The following is a 21,400-nucleotide window of genomic DNA, read 5'->3' as shown; positions in this document are numbered from 1 at the left end:
AACTGTATGGGTAAAGACATAAGTATTTATAAGGCAGTTTGACACCATGTCATCTGTTTGACAAAACAACACTAATAGCAGTAGTATATGTCATCATCACTGCCCTACCCTTCAGCCATTTCAGGCATTTATCTAGATTTACTACTAGGAATGAATTCCCTCTGTGGAGTGGGCATGAGATCTGTCAGCCATGCTGTCACTGCACCAGTGGACACACCTGGCCTGGCAGGAGCAGATATTGTAGAACACAGAGTCCTCCACTGGAACATCTTCTTTGTCAGCAACCTGATAGCACCTATAATGCTACTGCACTGATTTTTATTTTATAATTCTTCATTTTGAAGGCATGATTTCTTCTTACTCATTAGATCTGTGCCATTTGAAACAGTGCTTAGCCGTTCATTATTTTTATTTTATGTGTATGAATGTTATGCTGCAGGCATGAATGTGCACTGCACATATGTCTGGTGTTGGTGAAGGTTCAGAAGAGGGGGTTAAATCTTCTGAGATTAGAGTCAGTGACAGTCATAAGCTGGCATGCTGGTGCTGGGAACCAAACTCAGGTCCTTTGGAATAACAGTAGATGTTCTTTTTTTTTTTTTTTTTTTTTGAGACAGGGTTTCTCTGTGTAGTCCTGGCTGTCCTAGAACTCACTCTGTAGACCAGGCTGGCCTGGAACTCAGAAATCCACCTGCCTCTGCCTCCCAAGTGTTGGGATTAAAGGCATGCACCACTACTGCCTGGCAACAGTAGATGTTCTTAATCCCTCACTGAACTAGCAACCTCCTCAACTATAGGCCTCAACTACTGCTGTTTTGTTTTGGGAAACAGGGTTTCTTTGTGTAGCTCTGGCTGCCCTGAATTTGCTCTTATAGATCAGGCTACCCTCAAACTCAAGAGATCTACCTCCTGAGTGTTAAAGGTGTGTCAAGCAGAGGTCTGCAGTGCTGCTGCAGGCTGGATGGTCAATCCAGAGGAACTGCCGATACCTGGTCAGAGGCTTGGCTGTAATTATTGAACATCATACCATAAGTCATTCCTGAAAGTGTTGAGTCTATGAGGCATAAGAAAGTTTGTGTAGACGTTTACCGTAAGACGGTATGCATCTTCTCTGACTGCTCTTTCTGCTCTTCATTGTGAGAAAGCCATGCTGTATAACCTAGGAAGATGTTCCTTTTTTTTTTTTTTTTTTTTTTTTTTTTTTTTTTTTTTGGTTTTTTGGTTTTTTGGTTTTTTGGAGACAGGGTTTCTCTGTATAGCCCTGGCTGTCCTGGAACTCACTCTGTAGATCAAGCTGGCCTTGAACTCAGAAATCCGCCTGCCTCTGCCTCCCAAGTGCTGGGATTAAAGGCATGCGCCACCACTGCTCGGCTGGAAGATGTTCTTAATTCTTAGTGCACTGTAGTGTTGAGGTTTGGTAAGTAGGGACAGCAGTAGTAAAAAGCTAGAGCATTCACCTTAATGGTTGCTAGAAAAACATTCCAGGGAATACAGACCATCTGTCTTTACCAGTAATATATAATATGAAAATTTCCCAGTCTCTTACAGTCATGGTTTCCTGAGCCCAAGCTGTTGTCTTATTAACAACAGTATGTATAGTCCATTACTCTTAGTGGTGATGGGACAGTTCCCTGGTTGAGTTAGCACAGATCAAAGTGTTCCTTAAGTGGGACTATATGAAATTCTAGTTAATGAGTCCTTGGCCTTTTAGAAAGAAAACACAAATAAGTAAGAATGGAGGGTCAGTATTGTTAAAATCTGAAACATGATAAAAAAAAAGTGTAAGTTACTAGTTTTGAAAAGCAAAACTATCACTGGGCAGTGGTGGCACACTTTAAGGTTTCTACACAGAGAAACCCTGTCTCGGAAAAAAAAAAAAAAAGCAGAACTGTTAGATAGACTTGATTTTAAAAAATGTAGGAATTCCTAGTTACAAGAAGTCATGAAAGAGGGAAGGCCCTTGGGATGACAAAAAAAAAAGATCAACTAAATTCACACTTGGTAGGAAAATGTGCCTAAAATGAACCCATTTGGTGTCTTGGTGTCACAGGGAGAAGAAAGGAAAGAGGATTATACATTCAAGGCTAGCCTGGGATACAGAGCTGGTTCTAGGCCAACCTGGGATACTTAGCAAGATCTTGTCTCAAAAGAAAAAAACTAGAGGGAGGGCTCCATGGCTTGTGTGTGTGTTTTTATTGGGGGGGGGGTATTTTGTTGTTTTTGATGGTTTTTTGTTTTGTTTTTTGGTCTTTTGGGGTTTGAGTTTTGGCTTTGTGGGGTTTGTTTGTGTTTTGTCTTGAGAGAAGAGGAAAAACATGAAGTCAGTAGGGAATTGGGGAGGGAGGACATAGGAGTTGGGAGGGGCAAGAATATATGATAATGTATTTTATGAAAACTATTTTGAAGCTCCCCCCCAAAAAAACAAATCTAGAGTCAGAGACACCTATGAAAGGAGACAGATAAGGTGATGAACCTTGGTGATTCCGAAGAGAATAGAGCACAGGTGGTTGCCCTTTTAAAAATGAAAAAACCAGTGGGGCTGCAGAGATGACTCAGCAGGTGACTCATGGCTGCTCTTCCAGAAGACCTGCCTTTGGTACTGAGAACCCATGACATGTAGGTGTGTGTCTCAGAAGTCTATAATCTAGCCCCAGAGGATCCAGTGTCTCTGGCTTCTGCTAACACTACACTAACATGCATTCACCCACATGCAGGCACACACCTACACGTAATTAAAAGAAAAAATAAGTGTGAGTGATAATTTGGAAAAACAAATATGGGACTCCTTGCCAGGGATTTCACTATAATTCGAGCATAACAACCTTTTGGCTTTCCTTGTAAAAATTAAATTCTCTAGAACTTAGCTCTGGTCAGAGAAGCTGCTTTTTCTGTAGGGTGGTAGCAGTTACTGCAGAGACTTGGAATGCAGAGGTCAAAGTGCTGAGAAGAAATGATTTGTTGAGTGCTCAGCCCTAAATAGGGGCATCTGCATCACTCCCTCTATGGCTCCGGAGCACTCGGGGAAGAACAGGTGAAATGAATCTGGACACTGTGCTGTATGCCTGTAGTTTCATCATGGAGCCGGAGAGGCAGGAGTTCAAGGCTACCCTGATCTGCAGATCCAATTCCAGGATAGCCATGGCTGCACAGAGAAACAAAGAAACAGAGAAGGAAAAGCAGCCTGGGGGGAAGGCTCAGCTGGCAAAGTACTTGTCAAAACTTGAATTCAGATCCGTAGCATAGAAACTGAACACATCACAGTTGTATCCCCAGCACTGGTGCAGCAGAGACAGGGGCCTGATTCATAGAAGCTTATTGGCTAGCCATCCCGGCAAATAAACCAATGGGCTCTGATCAGAGTCCAGTAAGAGACTCTGGCTCAAAAAGTAGATTGGAGAGTGATTGAGGAAAACACGACTAACCTCTGTCCTCCACACACAGAGCATTAGCACACTTGTGCATACACCCACCATGCACATATATATACCATACATATATATGTTTACATATACATAAACATGCAAGTAGAGAAGAAAGACACTTGACAGTAACTTTTACATTTACTTATAAATGTAAACATTTATAAGTAATTGTTTATATACATAGTTGCTTATTTTAATTTTACTTACATAATTGTTTTTTTAAAGATTTATTTTATTTATTTTATGTGTATGAGTACACTGTAGCTATACAGATGGCTGTGAGCTATCATATGTGGCTGCTGGGAATTGAACTCAGGACCTCTGCTGGCCCCGCTTGCTCAGATGCACTGGAAGAGGGCGTCATATCTCATTACAGATGGTTGTGAGCCACCATGTGTTTGATGGGATCCGAATTCAGGACCTTTGGAAGAGCAGTCAGTGTTCTTACTTGCTGAGCCATCTTGCCAGCCCTTATATAATCGTTAAAAAAAAATATTTGGTGTCACTAGGCCATCATTCTATCACTAAGCCATATTTCTCAGCCTCAGCATTTTTTTTGGTTGTTTGTTTTTGTTTTTGTTTTTTGTTTTTGTTTATTTTGAGACAGGGTTTCTCTGTGTAGCCCTGGCTATCCTAGAACTCACTCTGTAGAACTGGCTGGCCTTGAACTCAGAAATCTGCCTGCCTTTGCCTCCCAATTGCTTGGATTAAAGGCTTGCGCCACCATTGCTGGCTCAACATTTTTTTTTAACTGAGTGATTTATTAAGGATTTAAATTTCACCTGTAAAAGGCAAAGGTGAAACAATAATGGAGTTCCTGTCCTAAGCCATCGTTGGTAGGAAGTACTAACACTTTTAATCTGTGCAGTTTTTGTTAAAATGTACACGAAGTTAAGTTGGGAATGAGTTTTGTTTTCATGAAGCACAGTATTTGTGGGTCCTCCCCCTATTTCAGGTAAAACTTTTTCTTAGCACACTAGCTAAGAAGTACAAATTTAGTCATTCTCTCTCTCCATCTAGTTCTACTTGTCAAATTCTGAGAAGGAACGTTATGAGAAGGAGTTCAGCCAAGAAAGACAACAAGACATTTTGAGAAGAGCAGCAAGAGACTTGCCTATCTACACCACATCAGCTTCAAAAGGTACGAGAAGCAGGTTGGAGTTTGCAAAGGAGTTTTAAATGTGTGCATCTCTGTTAGGATAAATCTGCTTGACTTGACTGATCACAATTTTCCATTTACTGCATGTTGTATGATATTTCAGATGTAATGCAACTTCTTAGATGGGTTCAAGGTGAATCTGGTTTAGTTTTCTTGTTTCCTGTTCTCATTCTAACACTCAGCCTTTTTGGCTAGAGCTTTCAAATCCTGTTCCTACTACACAGTCATTTGAAAGTTCTGATTTAAATTTATTCTATGCCACTGTATAAAAGAAGTCAAGAATGTGTGAAATACGGGGAGAAGTAAAGACAATGGGGAGAAAATTTACCAAGATACGATTTTTGAGGCCAAGCTTTGAACTCTGTGCTGGCTAGTTTTATGTCAGCATGACACAAACTAGAATCATCAGAGAGGAGGGAACTTCAACTGAGAAAGTGAGATTAGGCAAGCCTGTAGAGCATATTCTAAATTAGTGATGGGGAAGGGCCCAGGCCATTGTGGATAGTTCCATCCCTAGGCTGGTGGTCCTGGGTTTTATAAAAAAGCAGGTGGAGCAAGCCAGTAAGCAGCACCTCTCCATGGCCTCTGCATCAGTTCCTGCCTCCAGGTTCCAACCGAACTTGTTTGAGTAGTTTGATAGCTGCTGCAGTAAATCTCCAACCCCGATAAGCCCTGGAAAAGAAAACACAACTCAACTAATATGAATATAAGCTGCACACCTAGACTGGGCAGATCCACCACTACACTACCATCTTCCCCATCTATGAGATCCCTTAGAACTTTCTGACTCTTCAGGCCACGTGCTCCTGCTCTACTTTCCTTCTACCTCCTCCTCCATCATCTTCTCTTCTCCCCCTCCTCCTTCTCTCCCAAACTTTCAGTGCGACCCCTGCCCAATCACTACATCTAGCCTTTATTTTACAAATTAAGGGAGAAGTTCACTGGAAGTCATCTGAGTACTGACTAGGTCCTTGTTTGCAGCCCCTCTCAGGAGAGCAGAACTAGCATCAAATACAAGCCCCAGAGCTACCCACAACACTTCCCTCTTTCTGTCCAATTAAAAGACTTTATCTCAGATATAAAGTGAACACAACTATTACCATTTAGTAATTTATAAAGTACAAGATAAACTTAATACCCAGTCAGTCCATCATTTATGTCATTAAGATACAACATTGTCATCTGTCCTAACTAAAAGACTTATAATTCTACACCTGACTTATGTCCTGGCTTTAGATTGTATGCCATCTGTTCCCTCAGTGTAAATAGCCAGGGTTGGCTATGAGGCGCTAAGTCTTCAGCCCCGTCAAATCTGAGAATGACCAACATTAACTGAAAATATATAGAAAGCCTAACACAGCTTCCAGAATGGAGACAAACTGTAGAGACAGCTGCCTACCTATACAGCCCCAGTAAGTCAGGAAGATGGAGCATCCATCTGTCTTCAGCCTTCTGGCCCAGGATTATCTGACAGACCTTAGAGAAACAGGAAATTAAGGACAAGCCTATTCTGTCTCAGTAGAACTAAGCTGTCCCAACCTGTAAATTGTATCCTTTTTCTGGGCAGAATTATGTTTATAGATGAAGTGAGGCAATTCTTACCTAGTGGCTGTCTTGCCACAACTGGAGCAACTCCATTGATGCTTAATTTCTTTTTCAAATCCAAGAAAGGGAATGCTGTCAGGAGCAGACTTGTCTCACAACAAGGAGATAAATAACATTAAATGTCACATCCTGTGGATTTCTGACGTTTTTGAAAAACAACTACCTATGTAAAGTAATCTGGATTGTTCCCCATTAACTACTCTCAGCCATTTCTAAATAGAATAATCGAATTTATATCTGAGATAAAAGAGTTTTAATTGGTCAGAAATGGGAAAGTGTTGTGGATAGCCCTGGAGTTGCTTGTATCTTGACACTAATTTGGCTCTCCTGGGAGGGACTACTCAAGACTTTTTGTGAACCAATCCACCAATGAATAAAGGAGCCAATCAGTGGGCGAGTAGGGGACTTCCGGGTTGGAGGAGGCAAGAGAGGAAGCAGAAGAGAGTTAGATTTTTTTGGACAGGGATAGCATGAGGACAAGATGTAATTGCTAGTGTCTCCCAGTTTCGGTGCTGCCACCAGAGGATTTAGATTTAATAAATAAGGCTTATAAGATTAAGATTTTAGTTGCTGTACCCAACAATTGAGTTTCCGTTGTTTCTGAACTAATTTTTTGTTGCATGGGTTTGCCAGATGTGCACCATAAAGGTCGTGTGGGTTTTGAAGCATGGAGCTGGCATGGTAGTGATTGGCCATTGGGAACTTAGGGAGCTAGGTGGAGACTTTTCTGGAGCTCTGGGCGAGAGAGTCTCCATGAGATAAAGCAGGTGGGCCATTGCCTGCCAGTGCATAGCTGGCCAGCCCACTGGGGCAGAGAGTTGCCAGCATAAGCACGGAACATGCCCAATTTCTTTTTAATATTTCTCGCAACAGATAGTCTAAGAGGGGGTTTCAAGCATCTTTCTGACGTATCTTCATTCCTGGCACATTTTATCAGCAAAGAAACTGCACCTTGGATTCTTGTTCCTATGATTTCAGATGGATCTGACATTTTGCCCCAGTACATCCCAGGAACCCTCTGTCAGAGTTCATTATTCACCTGGGCATGTGCCTTTCTATTCCGTGTCTGTTCAGTCAAAGCCATTTCTGTGTTTCTAACTTTAAAAGGATACTTGTACTTTAATGAATTGTTATTTGAACCTTCAAACTCATAGGCAACAGATTTCCATTTAAAGTCTAGTGTCATAAAAAGCTGGAGAGGCTTGCCTTGGTTCACCTTTATTTCTGGAAATGGGCAGTGTTTGCCATATATAGAAACTCTGAAGAGCACCCTATCCATACTCTGCCGTGTCTGGTCTTCAGCACTGTCCTTGTCTGGCTGCTCTTTACAAGAAACTGAAGTTTCTGTTGATTACAGCCATTTCATTAGCTTCAACTGCTCTTGTATTAGGCATTGTTTTCTTTGTTTCTTTCTCCCACCATTCCTCCTTTAGACAGGGTTTCACTATGTAGCCCTAAAGCTCATCATAATCTACCTGTCTCTGCCTTCCAAGTGCTGGATTAAATTCTTGCAGTACCACAGCTGACTCCAACCCATTTTTTTAACAGGGCCTGCCGCCCAGATGTGTGCATAGCTGTCACAGGCTGAGTGGAGGGAGGATGTAAAGGAAAGGGAACTTGAGGTGCTTGGCTGCTTTCTGATCCTGAGCTTACTATACACGTAGCCTTATGTTTCTGTTTCCTATGTGAACTCAGCATTATTGGCACCATCTTCAGCTTGCTGTCTTTTCCTTAATGGGATATGTATTTTATGTGGGAAATTCTTGTTTTGTAGAATAGTATGCTATACAGATATACCATGAAATATGAGACCATTTTCTTTTTTATATATATATAGGTATGTTTTTTTATTTATTTATTTTATGTGTATGAGTACACTGTAGCTGTACAGATGGCCATGAGCCATCATGTGTGTGGCTGCTGGGAATTGGACTCAAGACCAAGCTGGCCCCGCTTGCTCCGGACCCACTCACTCTGGAGTAATTCAGACACACCAGAAGAGGGCGTCCGATCTCATTACAGGTGGTTGTGAGCTACCATGTGGTTGCTGGGATCTGAACTCAGGACCTTTGGAAGAGCAGTTAGTGCTCTTACTCGCTGAGCCATCTCGCCAGCCCAACCATTTTCATCTATAAAATTATTCTTGGGGATTGTAGTGATAGATGGTTCAGCAGTTAGGAACTCTGGCTGATCTTCCAGAGGACGCAGGTTCAATTCCCAGCTCTCAACTGTCTATAATTCCAGTCCCTTAGGTATCTGATGCCCTCTTATGGCCTTCAAGGCTACCAAGCACAAAACAGTTTTACAGAACATACAGTCACACAAAATACTCACACCAAAAAAAAGGACAAAATCAAAACCAAAAACCAAAACACCCCAATAACAACAATCTCCAGAAATTCTTCCTGGTATTTCATTATTTAAAGTAGCTGTAATGAGCATCCTTATTTGTCATTTTTTTTAAATATTCTTTTTTTTTTAATTAGGTTTAGGTATGTGTGTCTGCATGTAGGTACGTATACTCGGAGGCCAGAGGTCTGGAGCTGAAGTTATAGATGGTTAAGAGCCACTTGACATAGGTGCTGGGAACTGAACTCTTTTTTTTGTTTGTTTGTTTGTTTGTTTTGAGACAGAGTTTCTCTGTGTATGTAGCCTTGGCTGTCCTGGAACTCACTTCTTAGACCAGGCTGGCCTTGAACTCAGAAATCCACCTGCCTCTGCCTCCCAAGTGCTGGGATTAAAGGTGTGTGCCACCACCGCCTGGCGGGAACTGAACTCTTATCCTCTGTAAGAGCAAGCAGTTTTCTGTCACAGACTCTGCTCCCTCTAAATAAAGTCTTCATTTTTCAAAATGGTATTTCATTTTGTTTTGCTTTTCCTCTTAAAGTTTCCTGTATCCCAGACTGGCCTCAAACTCCCAGTGTAATTAGTTGATAGTGACTTTGAACTTCTGCCTCAGGTCTCCCAGGTGCTGGGATTACAGGCATGCACTAATGTGTCTTATCTAGGGCTTTGGGCATGATGCTGGGCTGGCCCTGTGCCATCTGCTACATTCTCAGTCTCAGTCTCAGTCTCAGTCTGAGAAAACCCTTCATTTTCTCAGACGTTGTAAAGTTAGACTGCTGTCCTTACATCTGATGTCATTGTCTAATACACTATTTATTTTTTGCCTCTTGTTAGTCCCTAGATTATAGAGTATATAAGCTTTACAAAGCAGGGATTTTTGTTTAGAATTCCTGGCACATAGTAGGTGACCATTGTCTTTTGAACAATAGAATGTGAAATAGGTAATAGTGTAACATGTATTAGAATTTATTTGGAAAGAAGTTTTTGTTTTTATTCCAAAAGTGAATTGTCATTGTTCTATGGTAGGAATGGATGCAGACAGAAGGTATTTAGAGGGTCTTTAAATAAAGCTGTTTCAAAATTTCAAAATCAGAATGCTTTAAGATGCCTCTAAGTACATCAGTAAGCTGTTATAGGCATTGTGCTATATCAACATATAGGTTTGGGACTCTTGACTGGAGTTCTGGCCTATTTCTGTTATTAATCTTGGCGTTTGATCTTCTGCTAGTCACTTACTTTGTATCTACTTTATTTAGTTTGAAAACTTCTTAGAGGATACATTATGAAGTCCCCTTTCTCTTGACATTTTGAGAAGCTCTAGTGTACTCTGGTATTTTTAAATTAATCACTGTCAGTTTCCAGAGTATATTTTGAAAATCAAGTTTTATAAATCAGTTAACTTTACACAGTCTTAGTTTGGGTTTTATAGCTGTGAAGAGACACCATAACCACAGCAACTCTTACAAAGGAAAACATTTAATTGGGGCTGGCTTACAGTTTCAGAGGTTCAGTCTATTATCATCATGGTGGGAAGCATGGCAGCATGCAGGCAGATATGGTGCTGGAGAAGGAACAGACAGTTCTGTATCTTGGTCCACAGGCAGCAGTAATGAATGAGCCACTAGACCTGGTTTTGAACTTATGAGACCTCAAACCCCACCATCTAGTGACAGACTTCCTCCAACAAAGCCACACATACTCCAACAAGGCCATACTTCCTAATAGTGCCTGCCACTCTCTGTGGACCTTTGGGGATCATTTTTAATCAAACCACCATAGACCTTTGAGTTTCTTCTTTTTTTTTCTCTTCCTAGCTATCCGATATTGTGAAAAATGTCAGTTGATTAAACCTGACCGAGCCCATCATTGCTCAGCATGTGACAAGTGAGTATTACTCAATTTGGTTTCCTTTAGCTCCAGCCTAGAACTTGGTAACAGATGGTCATTACATGCTTCTTCATATCTAGCAAAACTGTTTCATTTTTTCCTATTATTTGCTGTTAATATAGAACTAGCAAATGCTTATGTAAGTTAGAATATACTAGAGTTTCTCTGCTTAGTTGAAATAGAGTTTTAACTTTAAATATGCCTTCTGTACTATGCTTAGTATAATGTTAATGAGCCAATGGTTGCAACCTCCTTGTAAAATATGATTGATTACTTCTTGTATTAGAGACTATAATGATAGATTCTTGTTTTTATTATCAGTGTTGGTATTAAAAAAAGAAAAATGAAGGCCGGGCAATGGTGGCGCACGCCTTTAATCCCAGCAGCACTTGGGAGGCAGAGGCAGGTGGATTTCTGAGTTCGAGGCCAGCCTGGTCTACAGAATGAGTTCCAGGACAGCTAGGACTACACAGAGAAACCCTGTCTCGAGAAAAAAAAGAAAAAAAAAAAAAAAACAATGAAGTAAATACTATAATTGTTCTTATCTGCCATCACTTCCATTTTAATCCTTGTTTTAAGACCCTGACTAATCCAAGCCACTTAGATAAGCTGTGCAACTTTCTGGGTGTTAGGTTCTCATTCTTATTTTATTTGTGAGATCTGTAGTTTCACTTTGTATGTGTATAAAATAATTACTCTAGAAGAAGGAAAGTTTGGTTTTGTTTTGGTTCTTTGTGAAAAAAGTATAGTGGTGATCACCATGAGGAAACTTTATGTTAAAGAATGAATAGTCAGTGGTTAAGAATACTGGTTGCTGGCACTTGGGAGGCAGAGGCAGGTGGATCTCTGAGTTCGAGGCCAGCCTAGTCTACAGAGTGAGTTCCAGGACAGCCAGGGCTACACAGAGAAACCCTGTCTCAAATTAAAAAAAAAAAAAAATACTGGCTGCTGTTCCAGAGTTCTCTGAGTTCAATTCCCAGCAACCACATGATGGCTCACAACTGTCTGTAATGGAATCCAATGCCCTCTTCTGGCATGCAGGTGTATATGCAGAAAGATTCCCTTAAATAAATCTTTAAAGGGAAAAAAACAGAATACAGGAACATGACTGTCTCTTCACCTCTAACGATCTGTACCATTGATTTGCACATGCTCATAATGCTAGAGGCCATCTGGTTCTCTCCTTTTAAAGATTTATTTATTTTATATATGTGAATACACTGTCTTTAAACACACCAAAAGTGTAAGTGCTCTTAACCGCTGAGCCATCTCTCCAGCTCTTAGCTGATGTTTAAATTAGGCCTTTCTAATGTACCAAAATTCATCTCCACATCTGAATAATAAGATGTCATTTGGTCTGATCCAATGAGCTACATGCGATGAACTGATCTCACATGTAAAGGCGTGTGGCTGTTTACCTGTGCAGGTGCTTACAGGATATCACCAGTCACCTGAGGTTTCTAGGTTGTCTCATAAGATTTAGTTTTAAGGGGATATTTTTAAGTTCAGTAAAATAGTGAGAAACTAGAGTCACAATTTTTCTGTATGAATTTTCTTATGCTTGCTTCCTAGATGTGTTCTTAAGATGGATCATCACTGTCCATGGTATGTATGAAAAATAGTGGAAATTGCCTAAACCAAGGGGGTCAGGGTTGAGAATCAGAAGTAGGAAATTGAGAATGATTTTTTTTTTTTAAGTAATCCTTTCTTTTAATCTCATGGTGCTATTTTTTAACTCTAGAGTCCCAACACATTCTAAGCATGCACTCTCTACAACTAAAACCATACACCCAGCTCTAATATTCCTATATTTGATTCAGTTCAATTATTTATATTTGAGCTCAATATGCGTATATATACACATGTATATATACATAGGGGTCTGTATTTTTCCTTTAAAAATATCTTTTGATAAATACATAATACAGATGTTGATATGTTAAAAATTAACATTAGAGTTGCAAAATCTATATAATGTTAATTTAAAACATATCCACAGTTAAGATACTGTTTGTTTTCTATTTCTCACTCGACCTATTGCCAAGTAATGATGATGTAAAGCTTTCTGGTCCTCTTTTTCCTTCTTATGACTAAAAGGCATACATTAATTTACTGTCTTAGCCATCTCTATAAGGTTAGTAACATCAGGTTTATTCCTACTTCACATCTCACAGAACTGAGCTGTTCGATGAGACAGACCCACCTTTCTCCCATAAGCCTAAGACCCCATTTTGCTTTCTGTTTCTGTGCTTATGGTTTGCCTTATTTTTCTAATGTTACTTTCTGTATTCTTCCAGGGTGAATAACTGTGTGGGATTTACTAATTACAAATTCTTCATGCTGTTTTTGTTGTATTCTCTACTCTATTGCCTTTTTGTGGCTGCAACAGTTTTAGAGTATTTTATAAAATTTTGGACGGTAAGTCTTTTTTCTGTTTTAGCATATGTAAAAGATATGCATTTGAAAGAGTCACTTAGTACTTTTTATAAGTAGATCAGATTAGATTTTATAATGTTGCAGACAGGACTGTACTTTCCTTCATATAAATTGCATGAGTACTTGTAAATACACGTATACTACATAGATTAGAAGTATCTCTCTGTAATGCAGATTGCCAGAAGAGCTGTTTTAAAAGAAGTCAGTACTTTCACTTGGCTTGATAAGACTCAATGCACTTTTGCAATCAGAGTGATGTCCTTGGGCCCAGACACATACTTGCTTCCTCTTACATACTTTTTTTCCTCAGAATTTTAAAAAAGATTTATTTTTATTTTGTTCATTTGGATGTTTTGCCAAATACATAGGTGTACCACGTGTGTGCCTGGTTTCTGCAGAGACCAGAACAGGGGGTCAGATCCTCTGGAGCTAGAGTTACAGAAGATTGTGAGCTGGCATGTATGTTCTGGGAGCTGAAGCTGGGTCCTCTGCAAGAACAGCCAATGCTCTTAACAGCTGAAATGTCTCTCCAGACCCATCACTTCAGAATTTTTAAAAATGGCAACTAGTTGAAAATAATGAAATGTTTTAACAACAACAAAGATTCAAGTTTGGCTTAACTGTGAGAGGACAGCATGCAGAAACAAGCACGTAGTAGGACGTGGACTGGGAGGGACCTCTGCGATTTGCTGTGTGCAGGAGCAAGACATACACAAGTACAATAGTATGTGGTGGTGTCAGAGGGAAAGTAACCTGTGAGTGTCCTGGCCTCTCTGGAAGTGTTAGAGAGCTGGTGACAGTGCCCACGGCTCAGAGGGACCGCCAGGAGAAGAGACATGCTTATTCCCATTTTCTTGGAGCTGTTAAGTACCATTGCAAATGCTTATCTATTCAGAATACATAATCAAGTTGAAACCTTTTTAAGTTATAAATTTATATTCTTGAGGCGAAAATAACTACAAAAGTGTGAAAAGAACTCTATCTTAGAAATAGTGTGGAGAACAGCTGGTTTTTTATTAACATTTTCTTGGTATTTGATTTTTATATGTTTATGTGCTATTGATACAATTTAGAAGTAACTTTAAAATATATACACTATCTTTTCATTAAATCTTTAAATATCTGGATATTCTTCATCTATTTTTAAGGCCCTGGTGTCATCAGTCCCATTAAGTGTAGGTTCAGTCTTGACTGTCACATTGCTGAACCCAGTGTCCAACCTTCAGTTGGTAATTACTAAGCTGGCAGACATGATCAAGCTGTCATAAAAATGCACGTTTCAAACCTGCTTCTTGTTCTTTCCATTCTTTTTCTCTGTGCTTATCTCATGTAACAGGAACAAAATTTACACCAGTTCATTGGTTGACAGGCTACAGTAGTGATGTCATCTCCAAGTTCTTGTTTGTTCTCTGATACCTAGGTCTAGAAGCAGGCAGATCTATATAACTATTTATTCTTACAATTTAAACTCCATGAAGGGAAGAAATTTTGTCTTTTTCATCAGTAGAACATCTAGGATGTTACCTGGCACACAACACAGTAGGTGTTTAGTAAATGCTTGCTGAATGGTAAAATATCCAGAGGAAGTTAGCTTAGGTTGCTCTTTCAGTTGTGACATCTGGAGTAATACTTAGCTGCACAGAAGTGATAGGTTAAATTAATGTAACATGTTGTAAATGAAAAACATCCAGTAGATGTCTGTCTGTGATATGGTCTTAAATTAGCCAATCTAGTCTAGAACTCACTGTGTAACCTAAGCTGGCAGTCCTCCTGCCTCAGCTTTTTTGAGATGTCTTTGGTTTTATTGTTCTTGATGTTTGTCTCAAATCATTCCTGTTCTAACCATGCCTGAGCCCCGATGCCATGTTCTGTGCTCCTTTCTTTAAGTGTAGCACTGGTGATTTATGAACAGAGTGCCTAACTTTGTTAGCTCTGCACGCATAAGACTGTTTATTACTCATAGCCATATCTTTTTATGAGCTCAATTTTTGTTTTGTCTACTTTTTCCGATTAGTTTTATTTTTAAGATTTATTTATTATATGTACAGTCTTCTGGCTACATGTATATCTGTAGGCTAGAAGAGGACATCAGATCTAATTACAGATGGTTGTGAGCCACCATGTGGTTGCTGGGATTTGAACTTAGAACCTCTGGAAGAGCAGTCAGTGCCCTTAACCTCTGAGCCATCTCTCTAGCCCCTTTATGATAGGTTTTTGTTTCCATAGAAAAGATACTAATCTTTATTCATGATCTTGGTATAGATGAGACTTTCTTTAGGAAAATATAGACATCCCCAGCGATAAAAATAAAGTTCATAATTTAGGCAGCACTGAAATTGGCAGTTTCTCCTACCAGGAGGCACTGTGCATCTGCAGACCTGTACTTGTTTGGCTGAGACAGGTTTGCCTGGGCCCAAGCTGTAGTCAGTTTTTGCCACACAGCACAGCAAAATCTCCAAGGTGAAAGGCAGCCTCAGTGTTCATGCCCCTAACATTCTCTTCTTCATGGTACTGGCTCCTTGAAGATACTCATCATTCTCTGATTCTTGCTGCAAAGTTTCCCCTTTATTTTTTTTAAAGATTTATTTATTTTATGTATATGGGTACACTGTAGCTGAACAGATGGTTGTAAGCCTTCATGCGGTTGTTGGGAATTGAATTTTTAGAACCTCTGCTCGCTCAGGTCAAACCCGCTTGCTCCAGACCAAAGATTTATTTATTATTATACACAAGTACACTGTAGCTGTCTTCAGATGTACCAGAAGAGAGCATCAGATCTCATTACAGGTGGTTGTAAGCCACCATGTGGTTGCTGGAATTTGAACTCAGGACCTTCAAAAGAGCAGTCAGTACTCTTACCCGCTGAGCCATCTCACCAGCCCCAAGCCATTGTTTGTACAGAGGGTTGTTGTTATACAGTTATCAGAGTAAGAAGCTGAAATTGGAGAAATTAGGTAGCTACCTAATCTCATAGCATAGAAAACTAGAATTTAAGATCAGATCTGTATTGCAAAGTCCAGGTACTTCTCAAGGTCATTTGTTAGTTAAAAGCAGTGTATAGCACCAAGTTATGAAACACAGTTATGTCTAGGAAATACTTTTATATTTTAGAGATTTTTGCTAAAATACTGTAGTTGAGGGAGCCTGGAGAGATGATGGCTTGTGGTTTAGACCACTTGTTACTCTTGTGGAGAGAGGACCTAGGTTTGAGTCTCCATATCTACAATGCTGGCTCACATCCATTTATAGTCATGATCACGGTTCACATACATATGTGTACACAAAACCCACTCATTAAAATCAGATCCTTAAAAATGTGTGGCTTTTAGACTTTCAGCAAACTTCATCTGTCATACTCTGCACACCTTTAATTCCAGCACTCAGGAAGCAGAGCAGGTGAACTCTCTTGAGTTTGAAGCCAGCCTGGTCTAGAGAGTGAGTTCCAGAACAACTGGAGCTATATGTGAGGCCTTGTCTCAAAAACAAAAACTAGATGAGTTTCTGCTCAGTCATAGATTGTGAGCATAGGGGCCTTGGTCCCTCAATAGTGTCAGTCAGGGAGATGCAGCCCAGCACTGTCCTCAGAAGGTGCTTCCTCATGGACTTCCAAATCAGAGTTAGTGCGTTTATTGAGCAGAGAGTAGAGAGAAGATACAGTACGATATGCTTTAGAATAGCAGTTCTCAACCTGCAGGTCATGACCCCTTTGGAGGCCAAATGATTTTTACAGGGTTGAATATCAGATATTTACATTATGATACATAACACAGGCAAAGCTGTAGTTATGAAGTAACAACAAAAATACATTTATGTTTGGGGATCACCACAATAAATATAAGGGCCTGTATTAAAGGGTCACAACATCAGGAAGGTTTGAGAGCCATGGCTTTGTAGTTAAACACTGGTGGTGAGAGAAAGATGAGCAGGAAAATTACATCACGCTCTCAAGGTGTCGATGTGGGCCTCTCCAGGACTGTGTGTAGATAGTCTTTTGATGGTTGCTTATGATTTTGTGTCTGAGTTACATTAGTTGAAGGATGTAATCTAGAAGAGTTTAAGATGAAGCTGAATTAAAAATTTTGTTAGACTTTAAATAGTAAAACAAAACTGAACTATCTTAGTTATTTCTTTTTTTAAAGACTTATTTATTTATTATATGTAAGCACACTGTTCCTGTCTTCAGATGCACCAGAAGAGGGTATCATATCTCATGACGGATGGTTGTGAGCCATCATGTGATTTGAACTCAGGACCTCTGGAAGAGCAGTCAGTGCTCTTAACTGCTGAGCCATCTCTCCAGCCCCCTATTTCTCTTATTTTAAAGAATATGAGTTTAAGGCTAATGTGGTTTCCATTGCAAGTTCTAGGCTAGCTAGAGAGCTACATGGTAAGACCCTGCTTCTAAAAACAAAATGAGATCTTTTTTTTCTTTTTTTGGTTTTTCAAGACAGGGTTTCTCTGTATAGCCCTGGCTGTCCTGGAACTCACTCTGTAAACCAGGCTGGCCTCGAACTCAGAAATCCGCCTGCCTCTGCCTCCCAAATGCTGGGATTAAAGGCATGTGCCACCACTGCCTGGCTTAAAAGTGGTTTTTGAGTTGTATTTTCTTAGACTTAGGACTGTCAGGAAAGTGCTAATACAGATAAGTTCAAGGTCACAAACATTGTGTCCAAAATATGCAAAGTTTTAAACATCTTTGAGAAGTTAGAAAGAGAAGCTTCTGTAGACAGTGCTGGCTTTATTAGTAGTAGTTTCTGGATTCTCGGTCAGTACAAACTGGACATCAGGGTTAAGTAGCCAATCCACCTTCACATACCTTGGCGCTGGAAATGGAGTAGATTGCATATCAGAGTGAGTGGACAAAATGGGGCTCACAGTGCAGGGAAGATGTGAACCAAGGCAGAAGGGAACCAGTAGATGTCTGAAGGAAGAGTCTTTAATCTATAGGTGTCACTGTAGTGGTTTGGCTACACTAAGGGAACCTTTTCTCTGTGTATTCTTGTCTAATCTGGAACTCACTGTAGGCCAGGCTGGCCTCAGACTCAGAAATCTGCCTGCTTCTGCTTCCCAAGTGCTGGGACTAAAAGTGTGCACTACCACCACTTAGCTCCCAGGGATCTTTTTATAACTAAATTAGACTCAGGAAGGATACTAAGGTGAAGCCCAGGATCCTGGTAGGGCTAAATGATAAAGGGACCTTAGAGATCTCTGGCGTTAGAAGGAGTGTGCATCTCGTGTCTGTCTGTCTCCAGTAAAGTGGGAAAAAGAGTGACATGCTGTGACTTGGAAAAGCTTCTGGCTGCTGGGCTGAGTCAGAAGCTGCCACTGTTCATCCTTCTGAGACAAGCAGTAGCAGTGAAGTTGCCGAGTCATTAGGTCTCATTTCTGGAACCACTAAGAAACCAGAGGTTACAGAGTTACATACAGATGTACATGATAACTTTTGATTTAGTTCTTTTAGACACAGTGTCTTGTATAATTGGATAGGAAAGTGCATGTTTAGAGGGACTCTGAGAACTGCTTGAAGAGAGAAATGGTTTTACTAGTATTTTTTTTAGTTTTTGGGAAAATGTAGATCCTAAATTAAAGGCCAACTTCTTATATTCTTTCCAAATGCACACAACTGATAAAGCTTAGTTTCCAGGATAAAAACTTTATAAGTTAATTTTCTTAATGCATTGTCTTTGTTTGCACAAGCTTTGCCGCAGGAAGTCTACAGAGAATTGCCCAAAGGTAAAACACATTATTGCCATGACATTCTCATAATCTTTTACAGAGTGAATGTATGTAATTAAAATTTGCTCTACAATTGGCAAGATAGACTAATTACTGTGTTTTAAATGTATGGTGGTTTCTCTGGGGAAAATAGAGATAAATATCAGAATAATGCAAGGTTGTGGGGGAGATGATGTTCAGTGGTACTGCTTTTGAGCCTCCAGGTTCAATCTCCAACACACACATACACACACACACACCAACAGATTTTCAATTAAGTCTGTCAAAGCTGTGTGTGTGGTGTGTGTAGTGTGTGGTACATGCACATGAGTGTGCAGGTGCTCACCTATGTGGGAGACCATATTGGATGTCTTCCATTTGCACTTTAGTGCCTTGAGACAGGGCCTCCCACTGAGCCAGAAGCTCACTGGCTGGCAAGCTTTCCTTGTCTGCCTCTCTCCACATTTCACATGGCTGTGTAGCCATTCCCGTTACTTATGTGAGTGCTTCCAGAACAAACACCTGTACCCTCCTAGCTCTCTAACCCCTCTGTTAAACACTTTGTTTTAAATTAAAATTTTTTTAAGTTATAGTTGTGTGTATAATGTATGTACATACATGCAGGCACACATATGGAGATCAGAGGTTAACTTTGGAAGTCAGTTCTCCTTCAAACATGGGTTCTAGAGATGGAACTCGGGATGTTGGGCTTGAACAAGCACATTTTAACCTCTTGAGCCTTCTTGCTGCCCCTTTGGTCAGAAATTTAAAAAAATAAAAAAGAACATGCGTGTGTGTGTGTGTGTGTGTGTGTGTGTGTGTGTGTGTGTGTGTGTGTGTGCGCGCGTGCGCGCGTGCGTGTGTGTGCGCGTGCGTGCATGTGTGTGTGTGTGTGTGTGTGTCATAGGCATCTTTTGAGCTAGAGTTGTAAGTAGTTGTGAGCCATTGAGGTAGGTGCTGGGAACCTCTGGAAGAGCAGCCAGAGCTCTTTTGATTTATTTATTTTATGTATATGAGTACACCATTGCTTTCTTCGACATACCAGAAGACGGCGTCAGATCCCATTACAAATGGTTGTGAGCCACCATGTGGTTGCTGGGAATTGAACTCGGGATCTCTGGAAGAGCATGGTCAAAGCTCTTAACCGCTGAACCATCTCTCCAGCTGTTGTTGTTCCCCTCAACCCCAACCCCTTTTTGAGGTAGGGTCTTTCTCCATGAAATCCTGGCTATCCTAGTATGTAAATCAAGATACATTCCAATGTGCCTCAAACTCACTGAGGTTGTCCTGCCTCTGCCTCCCAAGTGCTGGCATTAAAGGTATGTGCTACCATACCCAGCCCATTAAATACTCTTAAATTAAGTAGGGCAGCCTGTTGTGAAAGCCTAGGAGACCTGCCTGTACAGTTTTGAGACAGTCTCATGTGTCCCAAGATAACCTTGAATTTACTGTACAGTCATAGATGACCTTGAACTTCTGGTCCTCCTGCTTATTCTTGAATACTGGAATTACAGGAATGTACTACCATATCTAGTTTCCTGTCATGCTAGGGACTGAACCTAGGCTCCATGCATACTAGGCAAGTATTTTTCTGACTGAACTACACCTCCAGCCCCTTTATGGTTTTATTTTAAGAGCAAATATTCAAAGACTTCTTCCTAGCCATATTTCTGTAAGAAGGAATGACAGGAACTGTTCATTTTTCAATACCTATGGCAACTCTTACAAATGGCAATTACCTACAAAGACTCCCAAGAAAAAGAACAAAGATGAGAAGGTGGGCATCAGCACATCTAAGACCACAGGCAGCTTGGAGGAGAGATGCAAACAAGTAGAACTGAATATAGCACATTCCATTTGTTTTTAGGGCATATATAGCTAAGCCAATGGAAGTACCCATGTTCCTCTGGATGTTGAAGAAAACCTGAATATGTATAAAGGGTGTCAAAGAAAATTGCTAGGGAGAAGAGTCCATCTTCTCATTTTATGGCTGAATTACTAGATTTTTAGATGTTTAATGACTTTAATTAATTAATTAATTTATTTATTTATTATGTGTATGGGTGGATATTTGCCTGCCTTTATATCTGTGTACCACGTAGTACATGCCTGGTGCCCCCAGAGGTCAGAAGAGGGTGTTGGATCTCCTAGGACTGGAGTTGCAGACAGTGGTAAGATGCCATGTGGTGCTGGGAAGAACAATCAGTGCTCTTAACTCTGAGCTGTCTCTCCAGCCCCTAGTGACAGTTTATAAATTACTAGAGTGTTTATGGGCTCGGCCTGCTATGATGAACCCATGGTTTGCTTCTGTAGTCATTGCTTCAGAAAAAAACATGGTCATATTTTATTACTCTTCATGTATGACCTTTTTTTGGCAGATTCAGTCTTTATGAAGAACCAGAATAAGTTGCATTTTAGAGATTCAGTATCCTTACAATTAACCCTTCTTTCTTCTTTCCTAGAATGAACCAACGGTTTTACAATTCCCCAGCGCAAAGTTCCACGTACTGTTCCTTTTCTTTGTGTCTGCAATGTTCTTTGTCAGTGTGCTCTCACTATTTAGCTACCATTGCTGGCTGGTTGGAAAAAATAGAACAACAATAGGTAAGTAGACTAAAATATATGTCTTTTAAAAAAGTGACCACAAATGAATGTGAAATGTATAGAAAGATTATAATAGGTGATAAAGAGATGAAGAGTAACTATATGTTTAAATTTGACCATGTTGGGTACAGTGGGTGTGTAAGACTGGTGTTAAAGAGAATTGCAGGAGTGACTGTATGTATGTGCCTTCAGTAATGTATTATATAGCAAAATTTATCATCTATAC

General features: G+C 40.1%; 1 protein-coding gene across 6 annotated transcripts in view; it reads left to right on the top strand.

Annotated features, from left to right (window-relative positions):
• Nucleotides 1-21,400, top strand: part of Zdhhc20 (zinc finger DHHC-type palmitoyltransferase 20) — a 58,851-nt gene that overhangs the window by 24,505 nt on the left and 12,946 nt on the right. For 3 of the 6 annotated variants that reach the window (XM_031362689.1, XM_031362688.1, XM_031362692.1), the window contains exons 4-9: nucleotides 4,443-4,563; nucleotides 10,347-10,416; nucleotides 11,992-12,024; nucleotides 12,717-12,837; nucleotides 18,553-18,588; nucleotides 21,033-21,174. In XM_031362689.1, the coding sequence (XP_031218549.1) occupies nucleotides 4,443-4,563; nucleotides 10,347-10,416; nucleotides 11,992-12,024; nucleotides 12,717-12,837; nucleotides 18,553-18,588; nucleotides 21,033-21,174 (523 nt within the window). The remainder of the gene's footprint in view (nucleotides 1-4,442; nucleotides 4,564-10,346; nucleotides 10,417-11,991; nucleotides 12,025-12,716; nucleotides 12,838-18,552; nucleotides 18,589-21,032; nucleotides 21,175-21,400) is intronic. The other 3 variants (XM_031362691.1, XM_031362690.1, XM_031362694.1) reach the window with 1 other exon arrangement.

The sequence above is a fragment of the Mastomys coucha genome, unplaced genomic scaffold (genome assembly GCF_008632895.1).
Source record: "Mastomys coucha isolate ucsf_1 unplaced genomic scaffold, UCSF_Mcou_1 pScaffold9, whole genome shotgun sequence".
NCBI lineage: Eukaryota > Metazoa > Chordata > Mammalia > Rodentia > Muridae > Mastomys > Mastomys coucha.
This window is presented reverse-complemented; position numbering and strand designations above follow the sequence as displayed.